The sequence below is a fragment of the Chelonoidis abingdonii genome, chromosome 22, assembly GCF_003597395.2.
Source record: "Chelonoidis abingdonii isolate Lonesome George chromosome 22, CheloAbing_2.0, whole genome shotgun sequence".
NCBI classification, from domain to species: Eukaryota; Metazoa; Chordata; order Testudines; family Testudinidae; genus Chelonoidis; species Chelonoidis abingdonii.
This window is the reverse complement of record NC_133790.1, coordinates 10,293,811-10,306,793: the sequence shown is the minus strand read 5'-3', so window position 1 is coordinate 10,306,793 and position 12,983 is coordinate 10,293,811. Positions and strand designations below refer to the sequence as shown.

At 39.3% G+C, this 12,983-nt stretch overlaps 1 protein-coding gene across 1 annotated transcript in view; it reads right to left on the bottom strand.

Annotated features, from left to right (window-relative positions):
- Window positions 1-1,514: 1,514 nt before the first annotated feature.
- The window catches only part of TMEM132B (transmembrane protein 132B), a 391,123-nt gene continuing 379,654 nt past the window's right edge, over window positions 1,515-12,983 (bottom strand). Inside the window, exons 7-9 of the mRNA XM_032791201.1 lie at window positions 8,373-8,646; window positions 6,988-7,179; window positions 1,515-5,492 (exon numbers count right to left, since the gene is read on the bottom strand). Coding sequence (XP_032647092.1) covers window positions 4,341-5,492; window positions 6,988-7,179; window positions 8,373-8,646 — 1,618 coding nt within the window. The 3' untranslated portion in view covers window positions 1,515-4,340. The remainder of the gene's footprint in view (window positions 5,493-6,987; window positions 7,180-8,372; window positions 8,647-12,983) is intronic.

Below are 12,983 nucleotides of genomic sequence, written 5' to 3'. Positions count from 1 at the left end.
TAATCTACCTCAATAGTTTGTTTTGAGGATACTTAATAGGAGATGCTCAGATACCATCCTCACATGCACCCCAGGAATCGTATAAATACATAAAATAATTATTCTAGAGTCACACCAGCATAGTAGCAATAAGAATCTAGGCCACAATTTGCACTGGGAAATGCACAGGTATGGGGGTTAATCTTAAACCCACTTTCCAAAACTACAAGCATATTTCACACAACTAGAGGAGTGTTCTTACTAAAACTGTGGAACGTTGGATGATGTGCACCATTTACAGATCCTTTGCATTTTAGCCCCTGCAAATTATCACTACCATTTTCCCAGTGCCTCAGTATGGAAAACAATGGGCTGAACTGGCATATCGTACATAGGACTGTATGAAACATTTGTATCAAAGCCTGAAAATCCACCCCCATGTGGGCAGTGGGTGCCCAAGGAGTGAAACCCACATGTTCTTAGTTTGCCAATATAGTGCATGCAACTCCTGAGCCTATCACACCACACACACCTGTGGCCCATCACCTTCATTTCTGTGTGATTAAAATAGTAAAGTCAAACTGAAGAATCACATGACCATCTGTTTATTTCTATGTTAGAGTTCACAGGTTTCACAATGTCACTCAAGTCCTTCTTTGCTGGAGAGTGAAGTCTTGTTTCTGAACTCTGTCCTATAGAAAATGACCAACTTTAAAAAATGGCACATTTAATGATGTAAACTGAGGCTTGAATAACTTAATCAGTATACAAATTATACAATTATAAAAGTCATCTGTCATTGTCTTAATTTACAGTTTATTTTGTACAGGTTTCATTACGTTATACATCTAAGACTTACCATACTGTATAAATATTTTGGACATGATGAGTATACATATTCAGTGTTGTAGATTCAGTAGTTAGCTTATGCATTTCACTATAGACTAGTCAGTGTATTTCAATGTAGTGTATACAATATGTATTTCAGAAAAAGAGCATATCGTCTATGAATATTTGGTATCCCATTCATTATGCACTCCACCTTGAAATACAGATTGTATCCCATTATATAATATACTGTTTCTACTGAATCATATGGCTGGAAGATTTTCTTCTACATTCCTCAATAAGAGGAACAGCAGCTGGTACCATTATGAAGCGGTATCATTCTCCATCAAGAGGAGTAGGGGGACCTGTTTTCCCAAATTTGTATTTAAATCAGGAAGTGTGCATAGACAAGCCATATGGAGCTAGTCTGTAATGTAGAAATGAAATATAATAGTTCTGCACAGTTTGAAATGAATACTTTCTTCAGTATTCTCCATGGGCCAGATCTTCAGCTGGTGGAGCTAACCACTCAATGATTTACAGTAGCGGAGAGTCTGGCATTTTACAGTTCTAAAGTTGCTAAGAATCAACATATTCAGTGAATCTTCCCTTGTATAGGGAAGGGGCAGGTGGGGTGTGTGTGTGACAAAAACACCCTCTATGCAACATATTTCCTTTTCTTTATGTAGAACAGTATGCATCACAAATATGAGTTGTTTATTCTGTATGGAGCCATAGGAGTTTCTTATCTCTGCAGCTACTGAGGCTTAAGAGTTGTGGACATAGCAATCTAGTTATTATTAGAGAATTTTTAGAGAGACCCAGGTAGGTTTTAGTCATTTGAAGTTTCTTGATGATATATAATCTGCCTCCAAATGTCATTCCTTCCTTTGGTTAATAATTAGCCTTAGAAATATTTATTTGATGTTCTTTCGCTTGATCTGCAAATAATGTTCATTTCACAGGAGCGGTACTTTTTAACATAGGTGTAGATCCAGAGTGACTCCGCTGCTTTTAATGGTGTCGCTCTGCATTTACACCACTACAACTGAGGGGACACTTTGGACATTCTCATATTCTCAGTTTTTGTTGTCTTGGTTTTTTTTTTTTTATTCTTTGGCCTTGTGCATTTTTATTTATTGTCACTTTCTATTTCTGAACTTTCATGTAGCACGTTAGATCTTACAAAGTTTAACTATAACATATTTTTGTAGTTCCAGAGCATTTTCCATCTTTGCCAGATTCTATGTATTGGTTTGGCAGGCTAAAATTGGTTTCCATTGTTTTGTTTTTGTTTACTGAGTTTTTGTTAACAACTATAGTTCTTTTACTTCTCTTCTTAACTGTGTGTATTTTGTAACTGGTGACCAGACAATGTCTAGGCGGACTTGCTGTGTGAGACTCCTGCATAGTACGAAGATCAAGGCTCCAAAACCAAACAGATCCTGGACTAAAGAGTGGGTTGGCCTAGGTGAAATTCTTTGTCAGCTCAGCTAACAGCCATGCTAGACTATAAATTCCCCTTATATGCTCTGTATTTTTCCACTTCATCATTTATTTTATATGTGCACACAATGAAACAGCAGCGTGGGAATGTGTGCACTCTACTGTTAGTGATCCTGGTCTCACGACTACATAACTTTTAATGCGAAACACACAAAAATTACCATTTTGCTCTTTTCAAGACTTGTTCTTAGAGGGAAGACTTTCAGTATAAATAGTGTGGCTTCTGACTCTGGTCTGACATTAACATACTGGTCCTGAATCAGCAAAGTACTTAAGTCACTTTGGGATCAACGGGACTTAAGAATATGCTTAAGTACTTTGCTGAATCTGGATGGGCTCTAAGCAGTTTGCTGAACTGAGTGGGTAACTACTTATGCGTTAGCCAAATACAGAAAAATCTGGAGGAGCTGAATTTTATAAAGATTTTCTGGTTTTATTAATCAGGTTCACAATAGTAATCAAGACTTCTCTAGCAATCCTTGCTCAATTGGAAAAGGAGAGACTATATGTTAAATATCTTGAGCGTTAGGTTACTAAGATACGTGGTACGTCTGAGCTCACACTAAAGTGCCACTATGTTCATTATTTTGGGAGAGTAGGGGGAGGTGAGGCAGGTGGCAATTACATTTTCTCATGATGGGCCCAATGTACTATTTTGCTTCTCTTAGACATTTCATGCAAAAAGGTTTCTTTGCTACAATTTTCAACACACTTCAATCATACTTCAATGTAAAAAATGCATATAATGTTTGTGGAATGGAAGCTTTGAATCTCCAGCATTCCTGTCAAGTTTGGGAATAGCCATTATATAAGTGTGTCTGGTATTTTCTTTTGTTATGGAGCTTGTTGTAAAGGTTTTCTCTGTACCAGACATATGACTAGAGATGGCTTTTAGACAGGGCCTGTGTGCACCAGCCATTGTAGATGGATGTCCGTGTACTGCTAAACTGCAGCATCAATATATATATAGTACAGTGTAACACCAGTTTCAGGCCTTTGCTTATTTCTCAGGCAATTTGCTTCCTATTCAGTCCATTTCAGTACTACCTTTGCATTTATGGTGAAAACAGCATGTGTTGCTCACAAGGAATTTCCATAAGTGTTGTTTCATTGGAGGAATTTTGCTTTAAAGTGTGTTCTGCTTTGTTTTAAGTTATTTTTCATATTGTCAATGACAAAAATAAACCCAGGGCTGCTTCTTGATTTTTATTTTCCAGGGTTTATTGTCGTATATACAGTTCCCTGTAAAAAGATACAACCCTTTTCCAGTATGAGATTTCTAATTTGTTTCTACATTTCAAATATTAAAGATTTGCATGGGAAGGAGAAAGATAATCAGTGATGAAGAGGTATCCTTTAGAGCTGATGCATATGAATAGAAAACCTGAATAACTGTAAATATACTGTGGAACACTTTGGTACAACCAAAAAAAAAAATCTCTAAAGAAAATATTTAATGTTCCCTAAATCAAACCATCTTCATAAACAATACAGATAAGAAATTAACCACATGTGGGTGTTTGTATCTGTAAAATATAATAAGACTACTTGGCTGCATTGCTCATAGGCAAATAAAATTGGACAGATTCATTCAGATCTCTTTTAAAGTAAGCCTAGTCTCAGGCTGTACGCAAGAAATATCCACTGTGCTTTACAAAGAAAAATCAACCAAAAAATCCCTTGTTTTCTGAATCACTGTTTATCATGAGTTAACAAACAAATGTAGTCTCCTCTGAGTCTGAGCATAATTGTATTAGCATTTAGCTAGTACCAGGCAGTATATGAAAACAGCCATCATGTGCAACACCTCCAACACCTACATGTAGCTGTTTCAGGGACACATCCTGGTTTATAGTGAAACAGGATTAACTCAGCCAGCCTCTTGTACCCGCTTGATGACGTGCAGTTATTGTCTTGGAACCTCCAAAAGTTAGATTCCTTTGTAACCTCCTATTGCTGACTGGACTGACTGCTCCACTATCCATAAAACAGAAGGCATAAGGTGAATAGAAACATAAGAAAGTATTTTACATATTGTCTTGCAGTCTTTCCATATAGTCTCTAAGTTCCTTGGAATCGCCAAGATTCATATCTTGACATACCCATTTAATATTATCGTCACTGTCAAATAGAATTGAATTGGTATAAGGACCTCCATCCTCTGGCAGTATTGTGGTATAGGAAGTGAACTTGACCCGCTTCCGTTTTGGCCCGGAAGGATTTATAGGTTCACTTTTAACTTCTTTCTCATAAGCATACTCACAAGATCTGAGGATCTGGTTATGAAGAGTCTTCTGCGAGCTCCCATTAAGGAGAAAATTGCTTTCTTCAAACTGCATCCCTCTGTCAATCATGGTAGTGCACTCCTCTGAGGGAAGCGAAATGTCAACGGGGTTTTCCAAGAGTTCAATCTCATTTCCAAGCCAGACCCAGTCATGAGAATGTGGGATGTTGCCTTGCTCACTCACAGCAAACCTTTTGTGTCTATACTTCCAAGCAAATGCCACGCAGTTAATTAAGAAGACCAAAATTGCTAGGCAGAAAACACACAGCAGGGCATACATGCCAATCTCCAAATCAGTTAACCCTCTAGAAGTCAATGCAAGGTCATTGGGATTATTTTGTCCCGGTTCCTCCACTTGGGTAGGAAAACTTGTGAAAGCCATTGGGTTATTTTGGAGGCCATCCTCATGAGCCTTTTTCTGATCAATGGGAGATTTGGAAGTTGTGCTTTTGTTAGCATTGTCTTCATGATTGACGAAGGTTCCATGTTTGGCCCATTCTTGTGCTGTCCTCTCCTGTTCTGCCGTGTTCTCTATAGCATTGTTCAGATGGTGGTTAAACTTTCTATCTACATCATCAACGTTGTTGGTCCTTCCTTTGTGGTCAGAATCTTTCTGACCAAATTTCACTTTGACATTTCCTTTCCCAACAGCCAGAATGCTCTTTCGCTTCGTCTTCTGGCAAGGTTCACTGATCATCATTTCAATTTTAATCAGCGGTCCTTGCCCATCACCCTCTGCAACTACCAGAGGCCACTTTGACTGAAGGTTTTGCTGGGAAGATACCACCATCTCATCCAGCGAAGTGATCGTGACAGAAAAATCTTTGGAGTCATAAATATCTAAAGGTGTCACAGAGCCATCACTGAACAAAATCCAAGCACTGACTATGGCTTCCTAGAAGAGGGAAAGGGGAGAATTAATAGTTTGAAAATTAAGGCACCATGTTCTTGGGTTTTGAGAGCTTACATTTACTTGACACCAGTGAAATAAATATACTGTGCAGCTTTGTTTATGGTTGTTGTTTTTTGTTTTTTTACAAAAATGTTTCAGCTCAGCTTCTGGTTTCGTGTGCTCTGTTCCATTTAGATATTCATCTTATTTGCAGGTGCACTCTAATAAAATGTGCTTGCAAAACCATGCCCACAGTTATTTCTGGGTGTAAAGTGAGAAGTCACTTTTCAACATCAAAGCCCATTGATGAAAATAATCAGATTTCCAAAATCATGATTTTTAATAAATTTAGAAAAATGTCATATAACAAGGGACATTTTGAAAATGCTCCTTGACTTTAACCTTATGTGTAATATAATGCACTTGTATACATTCTAGGTGTGGTGTTCATGCTCAGTTTATTTAAACAGAATGCATTGTGAAACAGATTTGAATGAAATATTTCACATTTTCAATCAGAGTGTTTCTAACTATGCAATGGTATGTGAAAGGTATAGAAATGACTGTAGTTCCTTTTGGACACCACAGGAACACTTATGAAAATGTGCTGCTGGTTACACTTTGAGGATAGTTTAATCAAACTCAGTGTTTTTCACGGAAGTATTAATCATGCTACAAACATAATTGCACATGACCTACCCCACTATCAAAACATAACTCCTTTGATTAATGGGGAAAAATCTTACCTGCTTCTGTAGGACCAGATTCTACTACTCTGTCTCACACTGAGTTATATACCCTACTCATTTCATAGTTTCATTTTCACTCTCAGTACTACTTACAGAATAATGTGAGCACAGAGAAAGGTGGCTGAATCTCATCCATCTCATCGAATGAATGGGCCTGATCATGCAGATAGCATACTACTTAGTCTGTCTAAGGGCTGTGCGGGTTGAACCCATAGAAGGTCTCAAAACTCTCAGAGAAGATTTCAGCCATGCAAATCAGTGAGATGGTCACATTGAGCTAAGAGTCTCCCTTGGCTATACTGGTCCAAATCAAGAGGGAACAAGGTATAGGGATGGGAATCTTGCCACTCGGTAGGTAGCCAGGATCCTTCCATAGCACACTGGAGTACCTTGGGAAGTACACATACCCACTACAATGACACACTCCTCTTCCCCAATGGGATGTGGTCCTCTGGAAGGAGTTGTATGCTCAGCCAGCTGCCATGAGCAACATGAATTGCTAGGAATCTTGGATTAGGTGCATGGCCAATCTGTTACACATGTGCTAAAGGTCTTTGGGTGGGAGTGGGCCAGCAATGAGTAAGCTACAATGGGGAACTGTGTCTTAAGCAGCATGAGACATCCTGCTTTTCAAACAGGCGTATGTTATACACGCTGCACAGCTATACAGGAGGCTTTTGCCTGGCATCCTACAAAACACAGTAAACAAACCAATTAATTATAATTATCAATACTATTTTGGACTGTACCTGTTTTGGGGTATGAAGAATATCGCAAGCAGATGCTGTGGCAACAATAGCTCTCTTATTTCCTTTGCTTATTTGTAAAGACAGGGACAAACCCGCTACTAGTTGTACCCCTAGATCTGTGATTGTTACGCGGTCATCTAGCACGATCACAGTCTTCTCAGCCAAGATGGAATCAGAGAGAGGCGACAATACCTTCAAAAAGCAAGTATGCCTTTTTGATTTAAGCAACAAGTGTCTCAATGCTATAAACCAGAGTAACGAGATTTTCAATTCAGTTCTGTGTTTGTTGTCTTCATTATAAGGTATAATTGATGTTTCCCAAAACATTATATCCATTTCCCATTTAATTATTATATATACCAAAAATAGTTTGATTAAACATGTCATTATTTTTAAATTACAGCCTCATCCCTGGGCAGCTTGGTACAGAATGGAGATTGATGAACTAAACTGCATGTATTTGATTTTTTAAAAAATATATAGTTACATTTATAATTTCTGTAAAATCTCCAATTAATATAATTACACTGCTGGCTATTGAATAATACTGATACTGTAATTTGACAGATGAGAAATTCAGAATCTTCTGGCCTCAGAATAAATACCTGTAAGAGCTCAGCTGGGCTGATCTCTTTAAAAAGACAGAGGTCTAGATTGCCAAAGGTGTTTAGGTGCTTAAATATGCTATTGGGATTGGCAAATGTGCCTAAGTGAGTTAGGCACTAAACACCCAATGGGAGTTAGTTACCTAACCTGCTTAGGTGCTCTTTTAAATCCCAGTTGATCACTAAATACCTTTGGAAATCTAGCCCAGGGATGTTTATTCCACTGCCTATGAAGTCATTGGGAGTCTTTCTATTCACTGAGTGTTGGTTCATGCCCAAAACGTTACTGTTCTTTTATTTTAGGTCCAAAATATAGATTTTGTATACAAGGATATAAAGGGAGGCTATGTAAGCAAATACAGAAAGAAACAGTTCATGATTTTTTAATTAAATATCAATAATTTTAAGTTCCCGCTATCATTTTGTAAACACAAAATGCCACATTTTCAAAGGTATTTAAGCATCTACAGCTTAAGATAGCTATCAGGTGGCATTTTCAAAGAAGTTAAGTGCCTAACCTGATTAGGTGCATTTGAAAATCCCTTTAGTCGCCTATCTGCAGCTTTAGGTACATAAATACCTTTGAAAAACTGTCCCAAACTGCATTGTGTTGCTGTAATTAAGAATCAAGCAATGAAAATGACGGGAAACAAAAGTGAAACCTATTCAGACTTCTGTGTTAAATTAATGTTTGCCCCAGACATAACAGCCTTTTATATTATAGCCAGTAATCAACTGCTCTCACCCCAAATTCTATATAGGTATATTTTGAGCTGTTACCTGAACTGTGGTTATCCCATGATCACGACCAACTAGTACCCGTCCATCCTGTAGTTTAGCAATCTTAGGCTCTTCCACCTTCATGAAATCGGTCACGAGATCTGTGATGTCAAACTGCCACTCAGAGCCCAGCATATAGGTCAGCTGTCCTCCAAAATCGGAAGACTCTGCTACAAACTGTGTGAGGACTCGCACCATGGCATGCTGGTACTGAAGGGTGCAGCCTCTGCCCTTCCTCTCATCATCCTCTTCATCATCACTGTCACGGGTAGGCCTGTAAATGGATGGGTATTTATTATCCTTAATTCTCAGGATCACATTACAGCCTTCAAAACTTCCACCCGAATAGCAAGTCAATATATTAGTCTTTTCATTATCATCTCCCAGCCTGATGAGGGGTGAGAAAATAGATTTTGATGCCTCAGCTGGAAAACTTGAATGACAATTTTGCACAGCTGTTTTACAATGTCCCAGTTAGAAGCCACACTCCGTTGTGGCCAGCAGAGAATCATCGTCAGATTTTTGGATACTTTTCCAAATTGAACCTCTCTGACCCTTTAAGGCATTTGCATCGTTGCTGAAGATCCAGTGGGTCTAGAACCTGTTTTATTTTTTCATCAGATGCTCAAATCCTCAAGGAGACTAAGAAAAACATCATGAAAAGTTTGACAGTAGGAGCTACAGTACCCCCCCCCCCGCCGCCCCCGTATCTTTGCTCGTGTACTGCGAAGGTACAATACATTCAGGGACCCCTGCTTAGATCATGCTCCTCCTTTAGCCACCTCTTCAGCTCACAGGGCCATGTGAATATAAGACATATGACATTACTATTTAATTTTAAATATAACCCTGTTCATTTGGGGAACTGGACAGGTATAATTCAATGCAACACCATGCAGGAATTCAGATAAACAGAACCCAACGCTTCCATAGGTAATCAGCATATCAATTAATACATAACATCATATGATGTTCAAATAGCAGTATGAGGTTCCTGGCTGGCTGTGCCATCGCTCACAGCTATGCTCAATACTACCATTAGAGACACCTGCTTTATAATTTTCTAATTATCTCCCCACAAACTGTAATAATTGCAGCTATGCAGTTAAAGGTTACTATAGGCTTTCTACAAAGTATCACAATGACTTGTACATGAATACTGCTGTTCGTACACAGAGCAACATTTTCCATGCTTTAAACAGTGTTTTTTCATTGATTCACTTTACACCCTAGGACAAGCACACAGATTCTCTAATTGAACCATTTTTGTTGTCTTGAAAGTCAGCTATTAAGCACTGGGTGGTCATACTTTCTCTCATTATGCCCTCCTGCTGTGGAATTTGTTGCCTAGAAATATTTGATTTCACTCCTTTTTTTGTAATCATTTCTAAAGTTGGGATGGGGAAGAATCCTCTTATTTTTCCTGGGGCTTAGGGAAGTATTTTTGTGTTTGCTATGTTCTTTTATCTCTTTGAAATACACAAGTTATGAAAAAGCTATTATAAAACACAATTGTTGTTGTAAGTAGTCTTACAACAAAGTTAGCAACCAATAAGTTGAAAAAGGTTCTAAAAAATCCACATCCTTTGGCATGCTAGAACCGGGAAAATCCTGGTGTTCTGTAAATCAGTGTACTGATGTACACAACAACGTGTCCAGAGTGTACATCATTGAATAGTGTTGTTGTAGCCAGGTTGGTCCCAGGTTATTAGAGAGACAAGGCAGGTGAGGTAATATCTTGGTAACATCAGGCTGGAAGAAGAGCTCCATGTAGAATCTTCACAGAAAGGAAAAGTCTGCAGGAATTCTTGAATTTTTTCACATTATGAGCTCTATCTCCATTAGAAAGATTGTCTCATAGACACCTCTCCGCCCCTGTGTGATCCTGCAAACCAGCTCCAATCCTACTGACAAATGAATAACACATCCATGTGGGCAATGCAGCAACTGTTCACATGAGAAAGTTAATCTTAGGGAAGTTTCACAGAATCATAAAAATGTAGGACTGGAAGGGACCTGGATAGGTTACCTAGTCCAATCCTCTCCAGTGAGGCAGGACTGAGTATTATCTAGACCATCTGTGACAGGTGTTTGTCTAACCTGCTCTGAAAAACCTCCAGTGACAGAGATTCCACAATCTCCCTAGGTAATATGTTTGAGTGCTCAACTACCTTTGCAGTGAGGAAGCTTTTCCTAATGTGTAATCTAAATCGCCTTTGCTGCAATTTAAAACCATTACTTCTTGTCCCATCCTCGGTGGTTAAGGAGATTAATTTATCACCCTCCTCTTTATAAGCCTGTCTCGTTCACTAGCACAAGTTGCGCCAATAAAAGATATTACCTCTCCCTGCCCCCCTTGTCTGCCTAATATCATTGAATAAATTTCTCTAATATCATTGAATAGTTACTTCACTGAAACCAATGGCATTTACACTCAGGAAGAATGTGGCATATTATATTTTAACAAAGGGATATTGAAGAATGACTTACAGCAGGACCATGAAAAAGTAGTGCAAATCCTATGCACAGAAATTTATTTCACGCCAGCAGAAATAAACAGATATCCAAGGCAGATTTTCAAAATTGCTCTAAGCCCACAACTGGGGCCAGCTATTCCCATTCAGGCACCAACATAAATGGGCAAATTTTCAGAACTCTCAGCACCCACTTCAGAACTCTCATCTTACAGAGCTCTTTGGAAAATCTGACCAGTTATTTCAGTTCCCTGACTGGAGCTGTTGGTTGCTGAGCTCTTATGAAAATCTGTCCCCCTTTGAGTTTAGTCTAGGAATTTTCTTTTTTTTAAATAATCTACCCCATAAAATGAGACACAATGTAACCCAGACTTGAATCCGCCGTGATGGGATTTTGGAAGATCAAAAACTGAGGTTTTGCAAAACCCAAATCTGGCTTGTTTCTCATTTAGAGAAAAGAGAAACAATCAATCTTTTATTACTCTGATGCAATTAATATCTTTTATCTAAATTAATATCTAATATCTCAAACTTTTATTTTATTTAGAAGTTTTCCTGTTCCAGAACCATGAGTCCTTGCCTCTGCCATCGCAAAATGAAATCTGGCCTCCATCAGCTGCTGGATCCCAGTCAAGCAAAACAAATGTGATGGGAGCAGAGCTAAATTGACCCAGCCAGTTCAGGGCATTGGAGGCTATAAAATACTGTAAAAGAACTTGTCCCCTCACCCATTCGTTGAGCTGAGTAGATATAGCAAAGAAAGGGATGAACTTTCAGAGAGTTCTCATTCTTAGACCTACCCTTTCTAGTTAAGACAGATGGACTCCTGTTGGTTTTCACTGAACATCCCATCTTTGTTGCCATATTCAGATTTGTTCTATCAAGACTAAGCAATGGGCCCGACCCAAAGAGCCAAAATCTAATAACCCCAAACTTTGGGAACATTTTAACCCACATCAGAGGTGTGACAGCAGCACGTGTCACTTTGATCCGGCTAGCTCCAATAACAATAGCAGTGAAGCCACGGCAGCACCCCACCCCCAGACCCTGGGTATATTCTTGAGCAGCTAGCCCATGCTGTCTCAGCTTCACTGCTATTGTTATTCGAGCTAGCCAGATCAACACTACATGTGCTGCTGTCAGACTTCTGATTGCCATATAGACGTCCCCTTCAATTCAATTTTAAAATGGGTGCTTATAGATTTGTGTTTTCCTTATTTTCATATACGAAATGTCTGACTCTGTCTAACCCACCTGTGTGTTGCCGCTATTAAAGTTTAGTCTGCTGACTGAACCTGCAGATGACTAGAATTGTTCACAAGGAAAATATATTCAGTTTCCATTCACAATGGGTAGGGTGGGGATGGGGGAATCAGGTGGGTGGGGATGAGGGAATCAGTCAGCTCCATTCTGCTCGCTCCACAGAATTGTGAGCTGGGGGAGACAGATTGGTCAGTTTTGTGCAGGTGACAGGGAAGTCGCATGCCATGCTCCTTCTATTACCTGCAGTCTATGGAAGGCACTCCAACTCCCTGAGGTCGGTCCTACAACAGGTCAGAAAAGCTTATGTCCTTGGCCACAGGAGGTGAAGCCAACAAGAAGCTGCTACCTGCAACATGCTGCTTTCTAGAGCTCACAGGTATCCCTTGGGAGATAATACTACCCCAACAAGCGCTAGTGCCTGCATAGCAGAGTGACTCCCCCAGGAGCTGTGCTACCAGTGAGTAGAGATCACTCCCATTATTTGCCCTCACTGCAGTCTCCAGACCTCTCCAGGCATGGGATCACCAGGGTTCATCTCCCTGGGAAGGGTTTTGTAATATAGCCCACTGTTGTTGTCATCTTAATATTTCTACATACAAGTCCACATTTCTTAGTACTTTCAAACTTTTCTGTTGCACAAACATGTAGAATGTTAGAAAAGTTTTGAGAGTACTTTAGATCTTAGAATGTCTGAGCCTAAGCCCACGCCTCGTAATGTTGGTGCAAAGGCAGAAAAAGACGGTTACTCACCTTTGTAACTGTTGTTCTTCGAGATGTGTAGGCCTTTCCTTCGGACTGCTACTGCGACCGAGAGTTGGGGCGTGTTACAAAATGGTTTTGTCCGCTCAACATAAAAGCGAGTGCTCTACAGATG